The 25,401-nt window shown below is 43.5% G+C and overlaps 1 protein-coding gene across 3 annotated transcripts in view; it reads left to right on the forward strand.

The window, feature by feature from the left end:
- WDR7 (WD repeat domain 7) overlaps positions 1-25,401 on the forward strand; it is an 82,118-nt gene that overhangs the window by 20,567 nt on the left and 36,150 nt on the right. For 2 of the 3 annotated variants that reach the window (XM_071729808.1, XM_071729807.1), the window contains exons 15-19: positions 1,004-1,773; positions 1,916-2,004; positions 7,059-7,177; positions 8,461-8,584; positions 13,225-13,338. In XM_071729808.1, the coding sequence (XP_071585909.1) occupies positions 1,004-1,773; positions 1,916-2,004; positions 7,059-7,177; positions 8,461-8,584; positions 13,225-13,338 (1,216 nt within the window). Of the gene's footprint in view, positions 1-1,003; positions 1,774-1,915; positions 2,005-5,199; positions 5,290-7,058; positions 7,178-8,460; positions 8,585-13,224; positions 13,339-25,401 lie in introns of all 3 variants that reach the window. The other variant, XM_071729809.1, reaches the window with a different exon arrangement.

A 25,401-nucleotide genomic window follows, 5' to 3' on the forward strand; every position in this document is an offset into this window, starting at 1 on the left:
GTGGCACTGGGACCTGCTCTGCAGATGTCCACGGTCACATTTGCACAGCAAACTGTGTCCTGTACAAGAGCTCAGTCATTAATAACTAAAATATTTTGGGTTTATTGTTGCTTTTAATTTTACCATTGTATCTGCCACCAGAGACCATTTCATAACATTACCCATGTTACATTCTGAGCCAATATCTAGGGTTTTCTAATAAAGAAGGAAAATGTGAATAAATTGGTGCATGGTAGAACATAATTAGCAGCTATTATTTATTGCCATTTAATTATTTTTTATTCTGGTTTCAATTATCCAGTATTTGCTTCTCACATGCTTCTCTCGTTTTACATATTAAGCATAATTTATTAATTCCCAGAGCTGACCACAGCAAAAGGAGCAGACTGTGGCTATTTGCTGGAGCACTGGGTGCATTGTGCCCTGGCTGTGTGTGTGAGCTCATCCGTGCTGCAGCTCCTTCCTTCAAGAGCTGGAAGAGCAGGGAGGGAGGAGGATGCTCTCTCTGTCATTTTTCTTCCCTCATCCTTGTGGCCAAATGTGGATTTTCCTTCTGACAGTGCCTTAATTGTTACATAAGCAAGATGAATTTTCATTTGAGGAAAGACAGAAATTAAAAATTCAGTTTTGATTCTAGTGGAATAGCAGATGGTATTGCAGATTTTTCCAGGTCTGCATTTCATTGCTGGGGGAGTCTTTTGATAGGGTTTGAATATTGCCCTCTGTGTGTTTGTGCTTTTTGGTATCTGGTTGGTCGGTTCATTACAAAATCAGTGATTAGAATAATGTGAAATATTTGTGTATTTGGTCATAGCCATCCTCTGAAATAGTGAGTGCAGGAAGCAAACCAATAGTTGCACTTGAATTTTTCCATTTCAGTGCCATACACGTGGGTGTTCACTGGAAGCAGGCAAAATTCTGCTTCCTTAATTCATGAACTAACTTTGTGAAATGTGTTAAGGAATAATGCGATTAATTTTATTTTTTTTTTTTTTTTCCTCAGGGGAATTCACCTAAATATTCCCACCACTCCCTGGTGGTTCAGGCCATAAAGACCAACCTGGCAGATCCTGATGTACACGTGCTGTTCTTTGATGTAGAAGCCCTCATCATTCAGCTGCTGACAGAGGAGGCCTCCAGACCCAACACAGCTCTCGTTTCTCCAGAGAATTTACAGAAAGCTTCTGGTGGGCCTGACAAAGGAGGCTCCTTTCTGACAGGGAAACGAGCAGCTGTCATTTTCCAGCAGGTCAAGGAAACCATCAAAGAGAATATAAAAGAGCATCTCCTCGATGATGACGATGAGGATGAGGAACTGATGAGACAGAGGAGAGAAGATGGTGACCCAGAATATCGCTCTAGCAAATCTAAGCCATTAACTTTATTAGAATACAATCTAACCATGGACACAGCAAAGCTTTTTATGTCCTGTCTTCATGCCTGGGGCCTGAATTCTGATCTAGATGAGATTTGCCTTGATCGTCTGGGGATGCTTAAGCCCCACAGTTCGGTGTCCTTTGGCCTCCTGTCCAGAGGAGGCCACATGTCTCTGATGCTTCCTGGCTATAACCAGCCTGTAGGCAAGCCAGAGTATGAGGGTGAGGAGTTGGGAAGGAAAATGTCCATTACAGAGGGGCTGGGGAAGGGGACATATGGTGTGTCACGTGCTGTCACCACTCAGCACCTCCTGTCAGTCATCTCTCTGGCCAACACCCTGATGAGTATGACCAATGCTACTTTTATTGGAGACCACATGAAGAAAGCTCCCACCAGGTATGGCATGTACTCACTTGAGCTTCTCATGGCTTCCTTACAGCATTTAATTTGTTTAGCAAATAGTATATTTTCTATTTTTTTTTTTTCCTTATTTCTCTATCCTTCACCTTTTTCCTCTTCATGTGTGTTTTGTGTTTAGGTCACCTAAGCCAGGCACTCCTGAGATGTCAAGAGTGAGGGCATCCCCTCCACCTGCAAGTGCTACAGTCCAAGGACAAATTAAACAAGGTAAAATCACTCACTTTAGAAAAATTTGATAAGTCAGCTCTTGACACTGAAGTTACCACCTTCCTATCAAGTGATAAAAATATTGCTAGCATCAGCTTGGGAGGAAAAAGCTGGATAGTATTCTAGAATAAAACTTTAGGACCTTTTTAACAATCAGTATGAGATGCTGATGCTGTCATTGAGTCATTCCCTGACAGTCATTTTAGGTATTTTAGGTTGTCCCAAACGTTTTGGCGTTGAGGTAGTAGCAGCAGATTTAAGGTCTGTAACAAAGGGTTACATGATGTGATACAAAAGAGTTGATGTGTGTTACAAGCTGCAGCGCAAAGATAAACACACCCGAGTAGCATTTCCTCTCCTTTTTGTGAAGAAGAAAGAGAGAATTTTATTTTACCAGTAGTTCTGCCACTGCTGCTGTTTGCATCACATGCAGATGCATCACATCCCAAAGATGGCAGCGGCTGAGGGATCCTTTAGTCACCTCCTTTCACAACTGCAGTGGTTAACTGCAAGATGGAGAACAACCTGGGATGTAAAAAAAGAAAAAATTAGATGTGAATTTTTCCCTGGAGCAGGGACTAGAGCTCCCTCTGGGCAGCAGGAGCACCCAGAGGGGGTCCTGCTGGGGCTGGAGGAGGTGTCCTTTAAATCAGAAGGGCCACTGAGCTGCTCCTCTTGGTGCCAAAACTCAAGCAAATGCAGATGGCCACAGTGTGGCTGCTGCTGGCCTGAGCCAGGGAGCAGAGCGTGGGCTGGGGGAGTCACAGCCTGGGGGGGAGCAGGGCTGGGGCAGAATGGGGGGCCCTGGCTTAATTGAATTTTCCTTGGAAAACTGTAATTAACTATTCTTTGTTAACTGTTAAAACTTTGTCTTTTTGAGCTGTATGAATATGGAGAAACCCTCAGTTGTGAAATGATTGAATTCTGCAGAATGCAAATAATTTGCCATTGCTGTACTTGCTACAGTCTATAATCTTGAAAGATGCACATTGAAGGTACATATCAACAATTTAAAATATATCTTTAAAGTGTGGAACTACACTTGTGTTAGAGAGCTAGTAGGGACAACAGGTAACCTAAATATCATCTGTGTGACTCTCTTCCCTCATGCAAGAAAAGGGGATGTTTATATCTGATGAGGAAACTTACACAGGGGCAGCATTTTCTGTGTTAATGCTCTTCCTAAATGTAAAGATAAATACTAACTTGTGATCTTTGGTTGGAAAGGGCAAATCAGTTTCAGGAGTGGTATGCATCAAGCTTTGTTCATGGTCAAGGATGCTCCATAAATAGGGCAGCAGCAATCAGTACCAACAAGCAGAAGATAAAATAAAAAGCAGGGCTCTTGTCTCAATGCATGGGGCTGCTTTGGTTTGGGTTTTTTAAATTTTGTTTTGTTGGTTTTTTACAGCCGTTTGCTTTTTCTCCTTGAAAGATAATTCTTTGAAAGGTCAGGATTTCTGAGAGATGGTGTCTGCACAGCAAATCCAATGTGAGAGAAAACAAATTTGTCACAGAGAGGCTCTGTGTTTTGTTTTTAAAAGATGTCGTTTCCATTGTGGTTTTTCCTTCCTGAATGACAACCATGTAATTTTTCTTTGAAATAGCTTTGCTAATTCTGGCGATGGACACCCCTTAGTTACCCAGTGGAAATATTTATAACTTCCTGTGAAACAACTGATAAAAATTAAATCTGTGTGCTGTCAAAAATCTAGATAAATGCTCCTGCTCCTGAGCTGTCCCCTGCTCTGTGGCTGGTGGCATGTCCTGCATGCTCTGCTTGGCACTCTCAGGGCACTCCTCTCCTCAGCCTCTTGCCTTTGCATCCCCTTGTGCTGCACTTGCAGGATCTCCCTGCTCCTGAGCTTCCAGTGCTTTTGTCCTGTGCAGTTGATGCATTTTTAGGATGTGCTTGATGTCCATGAACTTGCTCAGAGTTTGCCCTGAGATGCCCACAGCTCCCTGCGGCTCAGCTGCTGCCGTGCGCTCGCTGCTGTGGTGATGCTTTTGACTTTAGAAAGCAGAAAAAAACCCCACTTTGGAGTAAATCTTCAGTTTCAGTGTGGGGTGGGTTTGTGTTTTCTTTTTCATCAAACGAATAGGTGGTTTTGTAGGCCCACTGAAACTGGGTTTTGCTGTCCCAAAGTGATTGGCTCCAGCCCTGTCCCTGCACGCGTGCCATCGGGCTGCATCTGCCTGCCAAGGATGGAAAAAGGAGTTCTGATGCAGATGTCCCAGGGTGACAAAAGAAGTTCACTGCATGAAAAGCAAACAGACCATTCAGAAGACAATGCTTAATCCGTTCAGGAGCTTGAACCCATTGTTGTTCTGCAACGGAATAAAAGAAGGGGATTAATTTGAAGATGCTTGTGCATGACATATGGTAATTTCTCTATAGGAAGGAAGTGTCAGATAGTGACCTCTAAAGCTCCACCTTGACCTGGGGTTGTAGAATGTGTATGCCATAAGGTCTGCCTGGCTTTTCATGTGATAATATGAGGTCCTGAAGCATTAGTGGAAGTGGAACGTTTAGAACTGCTTTTAAATTCCCTGTGCAGTGAGGGAGGATGCCAGGGGTTGCTGTGGGTGCTGGAGCCGTGCTCCCCTCTGCCCTCACCCTGCATGCTGTGTCTGCTTCTGGTTCTTGGGCCTTTCTTTGCCATGGGCTCCCAATGGTTTGAACGGGGGCACATTTCACAGGAGGCTGTGCTGGAGGTTGCCATCAGCACGAGGTTCTGTGGTGGCCCAGGGTGACAGATGGGCAGCCCGGGTCTCAGAAGGGTCGTTTCTTGGGGCTTTAATGGGAGGTGCTGATTCCACATCTATCCAGCCAAGGGAAAAGCACAAGAAGCAGCCAAACTCCTGGTTTTAGAGTTCCTCATCGACTGTACCCCAGAGCTGGCTGTGGGCAGAGGTGTTTGTAGTGGCTTTTAGGGGTGCTTGTGTCTGTCCCCAGGTGCCAGCTCCTGTCGCTGTGTCCCTGTCCCTCTGCAGCTGCATGTCCTCCTCTCACTGGCATTGCACTTCTTGGGAAGCCTAGAATTTCCTTTCAGTTGGATATTGTCACAGTTTCCTCCAGTTTTGTTTTTCATTCTTCAGTGATACTAATCTGTTTTTCAGAAGCTGCTCTCCTCACTTTCCTTTTTTTTTTTTTTTTTTTTCTTTCTCTTTATTTCTTCTTCTTTCCTCTGCAAGTTGCTCCTGCTGTTTCTTCTAGCACTGAAGCTGGGCACTCTGGCTCTGACACTGCTCCTACTTTACATACCTGTTTCTTAGTCAATGAAGGTATTCTTTCCTCACTTTTCTATCTATTTGTGTTTTTGCCTTCACTGATGTCCTTTATCATTGTTATGACATGACTTTAATTTGACCTACGTAGGAATTTTTCTTTGCAAAACAGAGGCAGTGAGGGGTTGTGTCTACTTTACCATTAATGCAGATCCAGTTCAATCCACTCCTCTACCAGAGGTGGATTTGGGGACTTATTTTCATTTGCCGTGGTCTTTTAACAAAAAGAAATAAAATCTCAGCCCTTTTTAAGGCCTGAAAGTACTCTCCTGGCTGTGGGGGGAGTGTGGGGTGGGCCTCCTGCTCCTTGGGTGGCTGAGCACCCACCCACCCTCTTGTCCTCAGTACACACTGAAGACTAAAAAAGTAATGTTGCTTTGAAAATGAAACAAACAAACTCAGCTTCATGTCACTGAAATTATTTAGGTTGCTTAAGAAAACTTATTGTTTAGCTAAACTGCGTGGGATGTGTGTTTGGGATGAATTTTTTCTAATAAATCCTTGTGTGTTTTATGAAGAATGTCTTTCTGCCAAAGAGATTGGCACAAAACCCAACCAAACCAACCAAACACTGCTTGTATCCCTGTCACCAAGTGGCTTTAAATCAGAATTTGTATGCCCTTATTACTAAGCTATAAATTCCTGCTTCCATGCATTTCAATGAGGAGAAACAATGCTCCCTTAAATTGGAAATTCCTCTTTTTAATCCATTTGTCTTTAAGGAAAATTGACATAATGATTTCTTTTCTTGTAGCACTGTGAAGAGCTTTATTATATTTAGATTTTTATGCTCGGTATTGCTGACAATCTAAAATGATAAATCTATAAGCCCACCTGAAGCATTTCTCCAGTCTCTCATGTCAATGTAGAGCATAATACCAGAAGAATTCTATTGCATAGAATACTTCACAAGCATTTTTACAAGCTTTTCTTGTTTGAGTTGGATATCTTGACTGCTTTTACCTACTCCCTGTTGCAGGCTGGTAGTATGAACACTCCTGAGGGAAGCAGGGGGAAACCAGAGTGGGACAGGCAGAGAGATGCTGGCATGTGCCTGTACCCCTTCTCAAAAGGGACAGAAAATTGGGGGTAGTCTTCCTTGTGGTCATTCCTGTCTTCAGTTTTTCTGTAACTGATCTCTCCCACTTGCCTGGAGGACATGAAATATGGGGATAATAATGCTCGTTATGGTTGGACTCAGAACTGTGGCTTATGCTTTTGTAACAAATTGCCCAGAATACTTCTAGGGACATTTTTTCAAAAATTTTTTTTTTTTTATGTCTAGTTGCATTTAGTTTGCACCTAATCTGTCAAGTATATTCTTAAGGCTGCAAGTTTCAAATCTAGGCATGCCACTAGATACTGAAGTATCTCTGAAGAGGGGATGGGGAGGCAGAGAGATGTTTGTGGCCAGTGGGGACCAGTTTGAGGCAGTCTTCTCCTGATGTCTCATTTGACCTTTGCATGAGTTTAGGAGCCCTGACCAGCTCCTTTGGGAGGTGGGATTTATGCCTGGCAGAGGGGATTGCTGTCTGCTCCATGCACAGCCTGCTCAGGGCTCTGCTGGCATCAGGAAAGACAGGAACAGCAGAGGAACCAGTTCTGGAGCAGAAAACCAGAACTGGCTCCTTTTTCTTTTTTTTTTTTTTTTTTTCCACCTTCTGAAGTCCTGGCCAGTGGTCAGTGTCAGTTTGCTGGGTGGCATTTTGAAGTGCAAGTTGCTTCACTATTGGTGATGTCTGTCTGCCTGTGCTGTGTTTTGGCAGGGTGGAGCCAGCTGGCTGCCATGCACTGTGTGATGCTCCCTGACCTGCTGGGACTGGACAAGTTCAGACCCCCTCTCCTGGAGATGCTGGCTCGCAGGTGGCAGGATCGGTGCCTGGAGGTGATTCCCACAGCAGTTCTCTGCTGCTTTAGGTTTTGGGGGGCTTCATGTCTTTACTGCTCACATTTTCCATCAATATAAAAATGAAATTATCATTATCTTCTGACACGAGCTCCTGCAGTTTGTATCTCGGGTTCAGTAAGGTGATCTTCCAGTTAACCTGGCAAAATGTTGAAAAAGTGATTGTGTCTAAATATAGACATGTGGCTTTTTACCTTCTGGAAGCTGTGTATTTTTTTATTTTTTTTTTTTAGAGAAATTATTGGATTAAACCTCTCACAATTCCATTAAGAACCTTACCAGCACTAAAAAACTGCCCCTATATGTTTCAAGAGCCTGCTGAGTTGCTGTGTTTTTTGGAGCATGTATACAGTAGCCAGTAAATGGTTTGTCACCCAGCTGTTTGATAAATGACTACTGGGTCTTAACACTACACCTGTGCTGCTCTGGCAAAAAATGTGTTGAGTTTGCAGCTTTCCAAGGGGGAAAGAGCTGGGCTGGAGGCTGGGGACCCTCTGCACTCCTGGAACTTGATTTGGAATGTGGTTAGTGCCTGATGTGCTGTGAGATGGGTTCCTGAGAGGGGAAACCTCGTTTGAAACTCATTACATTTTGGCAGCTACACAAGTCCAGCTCCCTGAGATCCTCAGGTGTCAGGGTAGGGTGTTCATACCCTGCTTTGTCCACAGTTTTTTGTTTTACCTTGATCAAGTCACTTAATTTCTGTGCATGTCAAATCTTCTAGTCAGAAAACAATGTGTATTTATGACTGTGTATTTATGAACTCTTCAGGTGGAGCAAGTGGTATTAATGGGTGACAAAGAGTACAAGGGAGCATTTTTGCATTTGTTGGTGTAAAAACCCAGATTATTTTTTTAAACTTTGCAGAAAAAAAAATTTATGTATTTTCTTTGCTTTCGTTGTTCAGCCTTTCATAAAAATATTTAAGTGATTTTTGTTGTTGCTTTGCTTTTTTGTTGCAACCTCCCTGGCACTTTGCAAAATCTTGTTCATTGCACATTTTGAATTTTGGGCCCAACTTGCTCAGTGCTGTAGGGAAAGGCGTTCACAGATTGCTTCTGGAGAAGCAGAATTTTGGAGGCCTCTGGAAGCATCAGAGCTGCCACAAGTTCATCCTTGTGTCCTGGGGCCAGGAAGGTGGAGAGGGGCGAAAAAGTCGTTTAAAAGCTTGGTTTAGTTTTCTGTCGTTTTTTCTTCTGGATTGTACTGGAAGCATGTTGATAAAAATATTTAAAGTTTGTGATGTTCCTGCTGCTCTGCAGGTGAGAGAAGCTGCCCAGGCCCTGCTGCTGGCAGAGCTGAGAAGAATTGAGCAGGCAGGTCGGAAGGAAACCATTGATGCCTGGGCTCCTTACCTGCCCCAGTACATGGACAGTGTCATCTCACGTGAGTACAGCAGAAAGAGGCATTTGGTACCAACAGTTATAGTGGTGTTACCAAGCTAGGGGAAAAGCTGAAGGTTCTATAAGAAACTTCTTGAAATTCTCCAAGCAATTTCACAGCCAAGGAGGTCCCCAGTGCTGATGAGGTGGTTCAGACCCTTCAGTCCATCAGCTGGGGATGCAGTGTCCTGCAAAGCCTGACTCCTGCTGGGCTCTGGTTTGGAGCTTCCAGGAGAAAACTTGCTGTGGAAAGCATGAAATGACACTGGCTTTCCTTTTCTGATCTAATTTGATTATAGAAATTGTTCTAAAGGGATCAATTGTATGAAGGGATCCCAGAGTATATGGGGGTTGGGAAAGGGGGTGATGGAGGGGAGTGACTGCTGTATATATCCCCATGTCTGAGGAAGCTTTGGTGCTCCTCCTGCCCATTTGGGTGTTCAGAGCTGCTGGAGGTGCTGCAGGGCAGGAGAGGGGAAAGATGGGAGCAGGGATTTGGTCAGCAGTGATGTAGAGTGGCTGATCAGGTGAGTGAGGGATCACTGTACTTTCATGATGTTGAAAAGTAGAATTTTTCCTCCGTCTTCTCCTCCTCCTCTCCCATCAACTTCAGAAAAGTGTAAAATTAAAGCTCAGTGGGCTTTAGGGCATTAGAAGCTTAATCTGGCTTTACAAAGAGCGAGAGGAGTGCAGGAGCAGCAGAGCAGAGGTCTCTCGTGGTGTCACACCATAGCCAGCAGCCCATCCAAGAGTGAGAGCTGCTCCCTCCTCATCTCCCAGGGGATTTTTAAAATGCACATCCCAGGAGGTCATCCCAGCCATTCCAAACTCTGCCTCTGCAGAATCTCTCTTTGGTCACTGCCTGCTCACCCCTCCTGACCTAATCTGGCTCTGCCTTGTAAAATGCAACGTTCTCTATGCTATTACCAGCTCCTCTCAACCATTCACTCCTCTCTGGGTTACTTTGTCCACTTCTCCTCCTGATGCCATTTGTCTGAACACAGTCACCTCAGTATTCATCTCACCTTCATCCTTGAGTAGAGTGTAACTTAAAATATTGCTACAAATTCACTTCTCTAACAATATTTCAGTTATGTCATGTGCTTATGAGAGGAAGTGTTTTCTCTAAATCAAAAAAATCATAAAGCTGTAAGGTGAAACAAACTGCACTTTTGATTATGGGTCTAATCTTAAATATAAGCTGGTCCCTTTTGATAAGGCTGTCCATTAAAATGTTCCGCTCACAGAGTATTTGCTGATTTTGTTTCCCATCCTGATCCCTGTTTGGAGCTGTTGGCTCATGTGCAGACAAGGGTCTTAACAGAATTTAATACTGTCTGGAGCACAGAGTCCTTTGTGTAATTGGCACTCCTACACACAGACACGTTTACCAAAATATTGGGCTTCTGGCTGTAACCATGTGTGTGTGTCTCTTGCAGCAGTGCTCAGGGATATGCAATTTAACAGCCCCTCTCCCAGCAAATTAAATAGCTACTGACAGCAATTTATCTGGTGTATTTAAAAAAAAAACAAAACAAAACAAAAAAAACCCCCACCCTGTCACCCTGTTTTTATTTTGTTCATTGTTATCAAAGCAGAGGTTGTGGAGCCTCTAAGAATATATTCTTAGCTCTGTCAGCATCATCAGACACTCCATGCAATTACCCATCAGGAAACTTCTCTTTACAGAATAACGTCCAAACCCATCTGCCATGTGTAACAAACCAATAAAAACTACAATTTCACGAATGACAATGTTTGCTTTTAAGTTACAGGTGTTCACCTTTCTTAAAAAGAGATTCTTTTTTTCTGCTGAAGAAGGCAGTTTCTATTCAGGGAAGGATCTCTATTAAATACCAATTGATTTTTGAGAGATGTGTAATAATCTTATTAAATCTAAATTGAATGCATAAATTACATGGCATGCAGTACTTTAAAGTGCTGTTGAGAATTGGCTGGGCAGTCTGAGGTGCTGTTAATTACAGCCTGTAGCCAGGTAGCAGTTGCCTTATTCCAGGGATGCTGCTCAGAGTGGGATGTGCAGGCAGGCAGGGAACAACCAGTGAACACGTGGGGTGTGGACATGCCAGGGAGCTGTGCCTGTGGATATCTGAGCTGGTTTGTGTATTAGCAGGTATTTTTTTAATTGATCTTCTGCCGAGGTCAGTTTGTAGCATACAGCTGTGTTTGCCCTTTACTCTCAGGAGTAGCTGCTATAGCAACTGGTGATGGTTACTAATGTCTTTTCTCTGGAGTGATGCTGCATGACCTTGTTGGGTGGAAGGTTATGGATGTAATTGTGCTGGTGAAGTGCATCTAAACCACCCTGGAGTGCCTGCTGGAGCCACCTGACCTTTTACAGAAGGAAAAAAAAAAACCCAAAAAACCCCAAACCACAAAAAAACAAAAGCACACCTTATGTTTTAATGTACTTAAAACCAGCCAGAAATGTTTATCAGTTTCAATTCTCTGCTGCTCCTGGTGCTCCTCACCATCTCAAGAGTTACCTCTGGAAGTTTTAGAGGAGAGGGTGCAGTTCTGGGATGATGTGCATGGGTTGGAAGCACAATATTTTGCTCTGCCCCTTCTGCTTGGGATGTATTTTCATAGCAACAGGCAGGGACTGACTGGCTTGAGACAAATCTGGTGTATTTGGTGTATATTCTGGTATGGATACAGCTGTATTTTGGCCTTTAGGTTGGTCATCAGCCAACCAGAGAGAGCATTTGCTTTGACACCAAGTTAGGAGCTGCTTATTTGTCTGAACAATCCTTTAAAAAAATGCTTTTGGCTTATAGATTAGTTACATGTAACACATGCCTGGGAAAAAAAACATCCCTTTTTAAAGGTAAAAGCTTTATACTAACTACAGTGTAACACATGCTTAAAATGGTGCCTTTTTACCGGATATGAGTTACATGTAGCACAGGCTTTGAAACTATTGCCTTTTTTAGGCTATTAGGGGATATGTTCGTTACATTTTAACCCGTTAAAAAAAAAAAAAAAAAAAAAAGTCTGTTTAAAAGGTAAAATGGCATAAATTAGTTACATCCTAACGAGTGTTTTAAAAATGCTGTCTTTTAAAAAGGCAGAAATGTCTCTATTGGTTGCATGGTGTGGCACATGCTTTTAAAGGCTGACACTTTTTGAAGGTCCAGGGAGGGAGTGAAGGGGATGGAGTGATTGAGGCTGACCAAAAGGAATGCAATGAACACGTCCTCCTCCTCCTCATCATCCTCATCCTCACAGCATCACTTGTCTGGGAAAGGTGTGGGGTGTGGGTGCCACCAGGACCAGGTCACAGGACAAGGTCAGGCAGGGAAAATGCTGCTGCCTGTTCCTGCTTCAGTGTCAAAGAGATTCCATGGATGAAATCCCCTTTTTACAGGAATTCCTTCGGATATCAAGGTTGCATTTTGTTTCATTTATTTCTTTTCCCTTGGGCAGGGTTCCCTTAGGGAGCTGCAGGGACGCTGGGGGCTCCTTGCTGCGGGACCTCTGGGTGGTGGGCAGAGATGGTTTGGGTTCTGTGAGGGTTCTGGAGCTGCAGAACTGGTTGGGTGTCCCAGCAGAACTGGTTGGGTGTCCCAGCAGAACTGGGGGTGTGTGTCTGAGCCTTGGTGTGTGGGTGTGCAGGGTGCTCTGGATGGATGGAGCAGGGTGTGGGGGGATTGATGTGCTCTGCACAAAGCTGCTGCACTCCCTCCTGCCCAAAAAGCATGTGCAGACTTTCCTCCTCCTGCCCCTGCTCCTAACAGCCAATCCATGGGGGTAATTGGTTGGATCAAATCACTTTTTCTTCCTTAAGTGGAAATCTTAAATGGGGCAGCGTGAAATTAAGGGCATTTAAATAGACACCTTAAATTGTCCAGCTCTGAACTGCTTCAAATAATAACCCATGGTAGCACTGGAAAGCAAAATAAATCTGAGGAACCTGTAACAACAAATATGCCCTTGTCAGTTTTATGAATGTGTTTCTAGTAGGCTTATGTTTCTGGTAGGAAGTTTTATTTAAAGCCAGATTAATTGGGTAAAGCTTAATTAGACGTCCATCGATTTAAATGGGAGTTTCCATTGAGTAAGGATAGTTTGATTGGGCCCCAAAGACTCTGCTGCTTATATTTATGTTGATCATCCAGCTCCTGCAGGGTTTAACTTAGAAGAGCACAAAGAAGTAATGCAAATATGACTGAGGAGCTTAGGATGCTGCAGCAAACAGTAAATTGTAATAGAGGTGTAAGTTTCTGATACAAGTACATCTTACTTAATTTTCCAGTATTTTCTAGTGTGTCAACTGGCTTGTTTCTATGAATTTTATGATCTTTTCACTTTTAAAAGTGATTCTAAGACACCTGTGGTGGATTTTGTACAAAAAAAACTTGTGTCCAGGAATATATGTTGGTTCTTACTGGATTTTCCTTGAAAAGAAATGATAATTTATTACCTGATCCCTTTGTGTGATGGCTATTAAGTTTTAAGTTTTACTTGCTCTTTGCTTTTACCTGTTTCACAGAGTTACATTGCATGGTTGACAATACCAAAAGAGAATGACTTTTTTTTTAATTTTTTTTTTTTTCCTGATCTAAGGACGTTCTCTACCAAACTCCCTGACATTTGCTGTGGGTGTTGGGTTGTCTGTTTCAGCTGGAGTGACCACAGAAGCCATTCAGACTGGAAGTGCCAGCCCGGATTCACTGGGGACAGAAGCAAAAGTTCAGGAAGAGGAGCATGACCTGGTGGATGATGACATCACAGCTGGTAAGCAGGAATGGGATGAATAAGGTTGTTTTTGTTGTTTTGTTTTTTTTTTTCTTACACACCAGGTATGTTCAGGGGAGATGAACTTTCTGCTTAATAGCATGTTTTTTATGAGACAGGGAAATACTAAGGCTGCTTGTGAATAAATCTGTGCTATTAGGGATGAAGCTGTTCAATGGTTAGAAAGGAGCTGTAAGCAAAAAGTAAATATCTGCATGAGTGTAACTGCTGTAGTGGTACTGTGCTACTTCTGAACCATCAGGTTTTTATAGGTGTCTTTGGAGCTTTTATGTCTGCTTGCACCCAACAGGGTTAGCTCGTAGGCTTTGAAGAATAAAGGACTCATCTGCCTGGGTCTGGTTTCCTCTGAACTTATTTACCTTGGTGACAGATCTGATGCGAGGCTGCTGCCATCAGTCTGCCTGATGGGGCTGAGTTTTTTACAAGAAGCAGTGCTGCTAATTTGTCACAGAAGAATTCAAGTGTATTTCATTGCTCCAGCACTTGTGGAGCTCTGGTTTGTTGTGGACCAGCAGGGAAAATCAAGAGGTCTGGTCCATCAGGGTGTGTTCTGAAAACATGCATTTCATTGTAAGCAGGAACTTTTTTATTCTTTTTATTTTTTATGCTTATTTTTATGCAGTGTCATGAGGGAAGGATTTGTGCTCAGTATCAATATCCTTGGAATTTGATAAACACCAGATGCATTCCAGCTGCTGTAGACTATAGAGTGTGAAAGCTTTGGTGGTGGTTGGTTTTTTTTATTTTTTTATTTTTTTTGTTAAGACACAAGTTTGTGTTATCTGGGACAGCTTTCTGCCCCTTCAGTGCTGCTTGTTCTCTTCACAGGGAGGAGACTGAAGGTGAGAGATGCTTTAGTGGAGTAAGTTCCAAATGATGTGTGTGATGTTGCTCCGTGCTAGGCTGTTGAGTTTTGAGGCTTTCAGAAAACTCTCCAGTGTTGTTGGAGTCTGATGGTAGCAACAATCTCACCTACAGAGAGAGGGTGTCTTATTAAAGCAGCTGAGCTGTAAAGAAGTATCCTGAGGAAAGATGACATTTCAGAGTAAGGATGAAATTTCAGCCTACAATTGAATACAATTGGTTCTGCATTGATGGAATGGAATAAAAAAACAGTTTTGAGACAATTTCAGCTTAACCTTGTCTTAAAAATCTGCTGCAGCTTCTTTCTGCTGTGGTCCTGTTAAGGCTAATATTTATTGATTGACTGCACAGAGTAATGCTGCTCTGCAGTGGCCAAGAGGATTTTTTTTCACTTCAAGTTGAGATTCACCAAATGCTTTCATTTATCCAAATAATTTTTTAAAAGGATCACTTTCACTTCAGTCCTCTCAGAGATTAAAGCATTCTAGCTTAGCTGGCTGAAAAGCACTGAAGCTGCTCCTGGAAAATCCTTCAGCAATGCACCACGGTGCCTCTTCAGCACTTACACACACACCAGTTACTTAGAAAATTGGGTCTCTCTTCCATTGGGAGGACACTCAAGGGGAGCCTTCCAGCAGAGCAGTTGTCAGGTGCCTGCAATGCCTGACAGGCTGTTCTGGATAACTTGGAACAAATATTTTACATGTGGACAACAGAGTTTTGTCCTAATTGGGCTTAAGCCCTGCTGGCTTCAGTGCTCAACATGTGGCAGTTTGGCAAACTGGCTTCTCTAAAATATATTTTAAATTTTAAAATTTATTTGTATTTTCAGTGTGATTTTAGGCTCCAGTATATCTACCTTTTACTCTAGAAATTCAAATCTTTTTCCAGTAAATAAGGAAAATTGTGATTTCTTGGGTCCCTTCCAACCCAAACCATTCTACGATGCTTTGAAGGAAAACTCCAAACACACACCATGGTACTGTTAAGATACAGATGTGTGTTTTTATGTTTTATCCCATGTGCAGCAGGGTCTCTGGGGCTGCTAAAGCAAGGAGCTGGCTCAGCACAGCACAGGGATAGACAGATGCTCATCTGTCACCAACACTGTGACATGGGTGCACTCAGGGCTTTGCTGGCAGGGAAGGGGTGTTGGGATGGGTTGGAACCTTTTTTTCTGCTGCTGTATGAAGCTTTGGTGCCATGTACATTGGGCAAGGAGGATGCAAGCCCTGAGTTCTGCTCTGATGCTGTGAGGTTTAGAGGAATTTTTTGTGAGACAGCTGCCAGGGTATGGGGTTTAATTGTCCTTGGGATGTTGTTCTGACCTTAGCAAACAGATCTGGTGCCCCCTAAGTGGTTTGGTTACAAAATCTGCTGTCTGCTAATGAACAGTAAGCAGTTCAGGGTCTTTTCTGTGCCTTGTTTTTAACAGCTATATGAAGGTAAAATGTCTGTGGGTGGAAATCCAAGGCACAGGCTGCTGTCCCCCCTCTTGTGGCTGCTCCTGCCCTGAGGAACCTGAGCACCTTGCTTGTGAAATGGTCACACTCCAGCAGGTGGCTGGGGGGGTGACAAGGTTAAATACCCTTTTACTGGAGTGGGTCTGGTATCTCCATAAATAAAAAATGTAACAGATGCATTTTTCATTCTGTTCTCCTTGAGCCACCATAAACATTTATCATTTTGGGAAGCCCTGTGATACAGCACAGTCCCTTCCTCTGTCAGGGAAGTGGGGAGTTGAATTGAAATGCAATTTATTCTGAAGGATCAGTCATTCCAGGAGGCTGGGAGATAGGGGACACAGACTGTTTTAGCTACAGAGATAAGTCTTATTATTTCATCCAGTCTGTCTTCTGTGTGCTGCTGCAACACATTAGTGCCCAGAATAGGAAGAAATAATGGTCAGCCTGCTCCTTGTCCCTTGGTGATCCCCTGCACGGAGAGAGAAATCTGTTTGAAAATGTCTTGGAGGAGGCTGAGGCAATAAATAGATGCTTTAGAAATGCTCTGTTTAGCTGTGGGACAAAAGGAGTCTCAGTCGAGCAGACTCTTAAGTATGATTTGTGCAGACACTTATTTCTGATCTAAAAGCATCCCAGCAGTTACACTGGTGTGCAAAGAAGCATTTGGACACGAAACAAAATCTGGGAATGCTACTGACAAGTGTTTGGCACCTTGATATTTAATATTTTAACTATCTTTGGTATTCACAAATCTGGTTTTGTGCATAATGGTAGTCGTTGGGAAGCAAAAACCATCTTTTGAGTGACAGAGTCAGAGGGAAATGGTGCTGGCTTAACCCATAGGCTGAAATAAAAATATCTCTTTAGTTAGTGCCAGTGCTCATCTGCACAACAGCCTCAGCAGTGCCAGGATTCAGGCTGCACCATCCCTGCTGCTGAAGTGCAGCAGGACAGGGAATGGTTCACAGACCTTGTTAAATTCCAGCATTTTCCCATCTTTTGAGTATTTTTCTTGTTTTACTTGCAATGTTTAGACTTTCTGACCCTAGTAATATTTAACTCTTTGAGGTTAAAACCGTAATGACCCACAGAGAAAAAAAACCGCATTAGCCAGCCACGTAACTAAAACTACTTCACAGACTTACACTGTAACAGAAAATATTTCAACAGGCTGTGAACTGAAAGTTGCCAGCAGTCATTTATCATGCTTTGCTCCTTTCTTTACATTTTTATTTGCTATATTGAGGTGGTAGCCTCCTTCTGTGGTTTCTCTTCTCTCCCTGTCTTGCTGCTGGAGCGGTGACAGCTGCCGGTGCCCGTTGTGTCCCTCCTGTCACCGCTGAAAATTTGGGGTGGAGTGGAGGTACCACAACAAATGAAACCATCTGCCACCCCCAGCCAACACCCCAGTGACCCACTGCTCCTCACAATGAGGGTGCCAGAAGAGTCAGCCCCTGGACAAAGTTCCTGCTGGGTTTCTTTTCAAGCAGGGTAGCCTGGACCTGAGCACCTTCCACCAGCCCTGTCAGGGAGATGTGTAGCTGCAGAGCTCACCACCCGGAGATCAAAGCAGCTTTTAATTTGTATTTAACCACTCATTGGGAAGCCATCTACCATATCATGCGGTGACAGTTGTGTGGAACACCAGAAAAGTGAGGGTTTATCATCTGAAGCAAGCTTCATCCCTTTCAGATGCTAATTAAGAAAGGAGAACAGGCACACTGACTCATCCCTTCCTCCCCATCTCTGCTGTTACAGTTTAAAATGGAACATGAGTTCTCACACACAACTTTAACATTTAGAACTTATTTTTTAATGGATTTTTGTGTATACTAACGGGAATTCTGAGGCATCATGAGAAATGTGGCTAACAGGTAACTCTCTGCCAAGCCAACTGAGAATCTGGGGTCCTAGAGTTTGTAACCAGCTGCCTAAAAGGAAGCAGGAAGTTCTGGATAAAATCCTGTTCCCTTTTCCTTGTCTAAGGAAACACAACTCGTGTGAAAACACGGGGCTTTTCAGCAAAGCTGTGTTTGCAGAGAGATGGACATCTGCCACTCAAGCAGATGTCACCAAGTAAAGGCCATTAAGGGCTCTGCTCCCCGTGAGGGGGCTCGGGGCTTGACATCTGTCTGAGCAGCATCTGGCAGCCTTGGGAGAGGGCTTCACTCAGGCAGTACTAATTCCAGAAATCGGGGTTGCTGGGGGGGTTTCTAAAGAATGGAGAAGCTCTGAGGGTTGTGGTGTGGCAGAGCTGGGAGCTGAGGTGCCTGCTAGGAGGGCTCTGGGCTGGGGTCTGCACAGAGCCAGGCAGAGGTGGGCTGGCAGCTTCTGCTTATGTACTGGTTTGGGAGTAGGTGCCACTTCTAAACTGGCTGGAGATTAAAAAAAAGTATATATACATATTAAAAAACCCAAAAATAATAGAACCTTGGCTGAGATATCTGGCAAACAAACAAACAAGTGGGGTACCCAAGCAGTGTCAGTCTTTACACCTCATTGGAAGTGGGATCACTCTCTGCCCTACGTGTCAGAACTTTGAACATCAGTCTGGGGCTCTTGTCTGAAATGCCTTTGTTGTCCTGGTGGCAGATGAAATCTTCCAGTGCTCTGCAGCCTCCCTTTGTGCCACAGCTACTCTGAAAAACAGTATTAACTTGGGGAAAGTTGGTTCTCTTTGTCTCAGGAAAACATTTATGCCTGAAATGTGGTGTTCTGGCCACTCATCTCTCAGTGACACGAGGCAGAAATGCTTCAGTCTGGTGTTCTCCTGAATTCCATCAATGATTTGAAGTGGTTTGACAGTTACAGCCAAAAGAAAATGGTTTGGAACAACCTCTTTGGGTGTAGAAGTGGAGTTACAAAAGAAATGTACTGAAACGTGGTGGGGTTTTGAGTCCTGAGTTCTTGTTTTATTTCTTCTTTGGTTTGCATTGCAATCGAAGCCTTTGTGCTTCTCCTACTTCTCAGGTTTTCTCCTTTGGTTCTAATAATAGTGCAATGATATTCAAATGTATTGTAAGAATATGCTTAAATATCTATCCAGTGTTTTCTTTGAGGCACAAGAGCTTTTAAACAGTTTCTGGTTTCTGTCATTGCTGGGTGATGCAGACCCAGCAAGGCCACCAGCTTTAGTGCCATTCCTATTGGAAATAGGGTGTTTTTTTCAGATTTCAGCTGTAGTTTAGACAGCTGTAGCTATTCAAAACCAAAATATAATCTACATCTATTGAACTGCGTTAAAAGATTACCATTTCAACAGTACCTTTTATAGGTGAAAACTTGATTTTTACCTCGTTAGGCAAGAGAGGAGAGGACTGAAGTTCATACACTTCATTCCTTTACAAGTCTTTGCACTTTGATAAATAAATAGATCATCTAAGACTCAATAGGCCAATTGCAGCATATAATAGCTATTCAGAGGCAATTAAAGTGCCTTTTTTCATGCCCGCGTGTGAGCGTGCCCTTTCACAACCTTCAACTTGATTTGTGGTGATTCAAAATTAACTTAAAAGTCTTGTTTGCTGACAGCTTAAAGCTTAATTGACTGAAAGCCAAATAGAGTGTGTTCTGTATTCAGCTCTGGAGCCCTGGCTGCAGCCGGGGGCCCTGCCCAGGGACCCCGACCCTGCAGGGACCCCCAGCCCGCAGGGACCCCCAGCCCAGGGGCTGACCCCCAGCCCAGGAGGTGCCTGCCTTGCCTCCTGGGGGCATGGGCACTGGAAAAGGAGAAGCAAATCTGGTTGGTTTCACTGGTGTGATTAAACCCACCCCAGGGGAAGGGGAAATCTACCGCAGTTTGAATTTAACTTGTACGACTATTAAGGAATTAAGAGTCTGAAAACTCTCTATATTGCTAAGCAAGCAACAAATCAATAGTGAGGTGTGTTTGACAGTATCCATGGAATTCTCTTCCATCTGTAGGCACAAGGAGGGATCTGAAATGTGTTTGTGTACCTACACCTTCACACCAGGGCGTGCCTGGGGTGATGGGAGGGCTCTGACTCTGACGTGCTGCTTCTTGACTAAAGTCAAGAAAAAAGTCTGGAAAAATCCAGATGAAATCCAGATCCTCATCTCAGTCTAAACCCTTTGTTACACTGCTACAATCTTCCTTTTTCTCCTGAGTATTTCATTATACAAAAATCTGTTCTGTTGTGGGGTGCTGCTCAGGGTTGCCCATCATTCTCCCCAAAAAGCCCCCAGGTGCAGATTGGAGCCTCTGCATCCTCCTGGTGAGGGCTGATGTGCAGCATCATAGGGGGTGCCTGCAAATACCTATTTGCCTGTGGGTTTTGTGTGTTGTAGGGTGTTCTTAAGGATGAATTAAATAATGAAATTATGTCTTTAATCTGTGGGAATGTATTTTAATCTGTCGCAATCAGAAAGGTCTCAAAATCAAAGTACCTTCAATTTGTCAGACAGGATATGATAGAAATGTCAGAAAAATATCATGGCACCTCACGTGTATTCTCCTGTTCTTAAAATTCTGCTCACGTGCAAGCTGAATTTCAATATGTAAAAGCTGAAGAGCACAAGTTCTGATATTGCTCTATTTCTTATTGATTTCTTGGCAAATCATAGCTATCTAATTTCTTCTGCCTTCCTATTGATTTCCAATAGGAACAGCATCTTTTTGTAAGGCATCAAAAAAAGTTGCCATTTGGTTTGAAAATGACTGTAATGTAAAATAATTTTGCTCTTATGTTCCTTTCAATAAAACAATAATCAGACTTCAGAACGTGAAGTCCAGACCTGTACCATTTTTACTGAAGTCTTAACTATGGCTGGAGAGATTTGGACCTCAACAAGAAATTTCTTTAGATGTCTCTTATTAACAGCTTATTAAATGCTGTTGAAAAAAAATCTTATGTTCACGTTTATCTGGTTTTAGTTCTGTATAAATGAGTTATTTCTAATACAGCTGTTAATAGAGCAGCATTTCACTGCTCTGTAATTCCTGGTTTCCCTGATGGAATTACACATTATGTATAATTTAATGGTAGAGTTATCCGATTGCTCAGAGGTGTCATGCACACATTTCAAGAGCTGTAAGACAGGCATCACTTCATGTGCTTAAGGCTGCTGAACTCGGGTAGAAAATGCACTTTTCTGCCTGGCTCAGGTCCTGTTTGCAGCCACCCTTCCCTTCCAGGTGCTTGCAGTGTGCTGGGATTTTCTTTCTTGCGGTGCTGCTCCTTTTACGAGGGAATATTTCACTGTGCTGCGGCTCCAGGAGCACAAAATGGGTGAGGATGCTGCTTCCTGGCAGAACTGAGAGCAGGGAAATGGTCAAAGACAAAATGGATTCTCTGGTGCTCAGCTGGGGAGTGTCAGGCAGGGTCGCAGTGAGCCTGGCGGCTTCCAGAGCCCCCGCTTCGTGCAGCAGAACTTCCCTCAGCAGAGCTGCCAGTCAGCTCATTATAACCAAAATTCTGAAAAGTTAGGATGCACACTGAAAAGGCTTTTAGTTCTGACTGGTTTGTGTGGATAGTGATGAAGAGAAATACAGATTTCTGGGAAATTCAGCAGACCACTGCATCTAGGAACAGAAGAGCAAGTTTAGGGGACAATCGCTCCCAAAGTGCTGTCTGCTTTTCAGGTAGTGCCTGCTGCACCAGGCACTTGTCACTGTGCTAAAATTTATCCTGAAGTTATTTAATACTTTGGGCTGTAAGGCTCACAACAGAATTGAAGTAGTTGAGGCTGGTGGATGCTTAGCTGAGCTTGTTGATGAGAACACGTGCAGACTGAGGAGGGCAGCTGATCTCTTCGCTGCTCTTTGAAAACGAAGAGATGCTTTTAGCACAGCTCACAAAGCACTGGTGAGAAAAAGGAGCATTTGCTGCTGTGAAAAAAACAGGTTAACTTCCACGTCTGGGTATTCCAAAATGAAATCGGTTGTTGCTTTGCTTGCTTCAGGTATTCAGTAACTATTAAACTGGAGGGGAATGGGGGGGTTGTAGTTGGCACCTGACAGCCAGATGGTGACTGACAATGGCAGCTCCAGTGTCTGCAGTTAGGGAGGTGAAATCAGTTTGCTGCTGGTTTTGTGTAGCCTCCTTGTAGAGGAATAGCTGGCACTCAGGTCAGTGCTTCCTGCTGCAAAAAAAAGGCAGTGAGGAGAGATAAGGATCTATAAGGGTATGAAAGTAATTAATGCGCATCCGCTATCGCTTCCATCGCAGCGCCTGCAGCTGCCCAGGAGCTGCCTTTTGGTAAAGCCAGGGTGTGTGGGGAAGCACAAATACGTGTTTGTCTTTTGTCTTGTTGCAAGATAAAGCTGAATGATTTGAAAGCTCCTCCGTAGGATTTTGGAGAGTGCTGGGTGGCTGGAAGAGGCTGGTGGGTGCGGGCACCGTGCCTGCCGGGGAGCGGCGGGACCATCCCAAAAGGCTGATGGGCACGGGGGGATGTGGAGCTTTTTAGGAAGGATGACTGATGGCTAATGATTATTTAATGGCAGGTCTCTGGGCTGAAAGGCACTTAGCACTGGGGTTGTACTGCAAAGCCTATTTCTCAGAGCTTCCGACAGGTTTATTTGGTCTCACCTTGAGTAGAGCAGCGCGGTATCGATTCCATTGGGGTGGATTTAAACACACTATTGGCTTAAAATAGCACCACCTATGCAGAAGAAAATCAGGGCCTTAACCCTTCAGGCTCTCTGTAAGGCTGGGTTGTAGGGCAGCAGGTGCACACAGGTTCCCTTCTCCCCACAGCTCCCAGGTTTGCTCAGCAGCTGCGTTGGGATCTCTTGGGAGCGGGATGCACAGCGTGCCATGGGGATAAGGCAGGAGGGGATTTACCTGACCCCATCAGGGGGCTCACCCTTTGATTTCAGGTAGGGTCTTATGTGAGAGGTTGAACAAAGAGGAGCTCTCCTGAAGCTGCTGCAGCTGGCTGCCTGCACAGAACCTGGCATCACACAGGGAATGTGCTGTCAAAAAGCAAAGCAGAAAATGTCCTGCCTTAATATTACAAAGCTGTGTAACTTACTGATACGTAGTCATTGGGCTTGTTGGTTGTTACATGCTCTATGAAGTATTAGAAAAGAAATTTTAAAGATTTCCCTTTTTTACAGTAGTAGCAGAACTCTATTTTTTTCAACTATCTCACTGCAGACACAAAAAGAAAATAGCAAGACAGGCATTATCTGATAAATCAGCTCAGCTTGCCAGGAGGGAGGAGGAAAACCAAACCAAAACAAACCCCCCCCAAAAGAGCTTTTCTTTTTATGCCAGAACTGTTATTTTGCTGATCCTTACCTAAATTTATTTTCAGGTGGTTTTATCAAGTCAGCTTTCAGGATCTGAAATGTGTGTATTTTGCCAATTACAATAATGGAACATGCAGGAAATTTTCATAAAATTCATTGGGTTTTTTTACTACTTCTGTCTCCCTTCTCTGTCTAATAGTTGTGTTGTTTGTTTGAGGATTTTTTTGTTTGTTTATTTGTTTGTTTTTGGCAGATATCTTTATAAACTGCAGCAAGAGATTTAATTTAAAAATACCAATTGTTATGCCAGTGAAGTGCCCCTAATTCTTTTCTTGAGTAAATCTTATTCAAACAGTCTGCATTTCTGCTATATCTGGATAATGCTGCAGTACAGTTTGGTTTTAATCTTTTACAGTTCTCATCTCAATTATGGGAACAGTCACAAAATTGATTACAAATTGTGTTATGTCTTAATGAACAAGATGCTGTTGGAAATGGAGCTTTGATTCTCCCTCTTGTGTGGGCTTCCTGGAACAGCCCAGTCTGAAGGAATATGAAACCAGCAAAGGTTAAAATGCTAAAAAAATGGTTAATAATCACAGAAGGGAAATAGGAGTTAGCAGTCACAGCTGAGCTCTTTGCCCACTGCATTGCCAAATTCCTCTGTTATTATTGGCTGTCAGGGTGGCAGCCAGGTTGGAAAATACATTTTTTAACATGGAAGGGGAAAAAAAAAATCGGTGTCACAAAATAGGTGAGCTTCTGGTCTGCACTCGTGTGTATTTCATAGATATATTGAAGACACTAGAATTTCCCTGGTTTATAAGATGCAAGTGTTGTAACTTGAGGAATGTGTGAATTATCTGTATTTGCAGTAGGTTTTTTCACTATCAGTGAGCAAAGGGCTGAAAGTAGAAATCAGTTGCTCCAAAGAAAAAGCTTTATATTTTTGCCTCTTTCTTTGTAAGTGGAAGGAGAAGGAGTGTGTCAGTTAAATCTGGACAAGGATGGCTTGGACTTTGGCATCTCTGGAGGAGGTTGTGGTGTGGAGGCTTTAGGGGCTGCTTTGTGTTGCTGCTCCTGCCCTGCTGGGAGGGTATTTAATTTTCTTTAAAAACAAGATGGTTATTCCAAAGCAAGCCGAGCTCTTGAGATGAGAAGAGACAGTCTGGAGCCACTGAATATTTTTTCATTCACCTATAGAGAGAAAAGTGTGAGGAGCAGGCTCAGGTGAGGTGGCTCATGCCCCCCTTCTCCCACCCCGAGCATCCTTCGCCCCGCTCCGCGCTGTGGTCCCGGCGGAGCCTCCTCTGCGGTGCCAGCGGAGGGAGCTGTGGATGCAGGAATGGCTCTGGAACCTGCTTTTCCTGATGGCAGCTTCGTAGTCAATAACCACACTTTTCCTAAGGTTAGCTCAAACAGATTGTTTCCTGCCTTTTCCTCGCTTTCTGGGGTTCTTATTTCTTTATAGCAGTTTTTGGTCCTGATTTATTGTGAACTTCCTGGCTTTGAAAGCTTTCAGGAGGTGCTGAAATTACTGTATTTGTTTGTCTGTATGTAAGCTTAAAAACTAGACATATAAGCAAACCCTTGCATGGCTTTGGCTGCTTTAAGGATGCTGAACAATTAGCAGGGAAGAGAAATATTTTGTATTTTGCTTCATAAAGAGTTTTCTCAAAGTCTTTTGCTATTTCCTTCTTAGGTCACCAGCAGAGTGTTTTGTACATTTATTTACTGTAAGAAAGTAGTGCAGTTGACGTTGAGAAATGTTTTAAATTATTTACAACCAAGATGCACAGAAGCAATCTGCATAACTCTTGTGTCTTCTTCTGTAGCAGAGTGCAGAGCAGCTGGGGCAGCTCCAGGGGTGAAGAGCTTCCCTGGCTGGTGCCATCAGTCCTGTCTCTGCCACATTTTGGTGTGTGTTCCCTTCCTCCCTGGTGTCTGAAAGAAGGGCTTTGGGGGCTGTCCTGAACTTAGCTAATGATAATTTCTTTCAGGAAAAGAAAAGGGTAGAAACCTCTTTCCCAACCTGCCGAGTTACAGCTCCCCCCTTCAGAAATAAAAGGGAAATTTAACAAAAGAAATTCAGGGAGGGAGCTGGCAGGCAGGAGGGGGGAAAGTGACAATGCTTTTCATGGAGTTCAGTTTTCTTTTATCAGCAGTGACTTCTGAGCACGTTCATTCAATGCTGGGGATGTGAGTGGTAACAAAAATCAAGAGGGTTTTGATTGCTGGCTTTCTCTCTGCCCCCAAAATACCAGATCTGGTTACAAGGGCTGACTCCTCTGCTACATTTATACAAAATATATTTGTCGTCTTGAGCAAATTATTTAATTCATTTCAAATACATTCTGTATTTTTAAAATCTGATGGACAGAAGGGCAACCCCCAGGGCGAGGGGCTGGCTGCCCAGGAGGGTGGAACAGGGATGGGCAGGGGTTTGGGGGACTGGGGTGCCAGGGGCCACCCTGCCATGCTCAAACCACCAGTCTG

The sequence above is a fragment of the Heliangelus exortis genome, chromosome W, assembly GCF_036169615.1.
Source record: "Heliangelus exortis chromosome W, bHelExo1.hap1, whole genome shotgun sequence".
Taxonomy (NCBI): Eukaryota; Metazoa; Chordata; class Aves; order Apodiformes; family Trochilidae; genus Heliangelus; species Heliangelus exortis.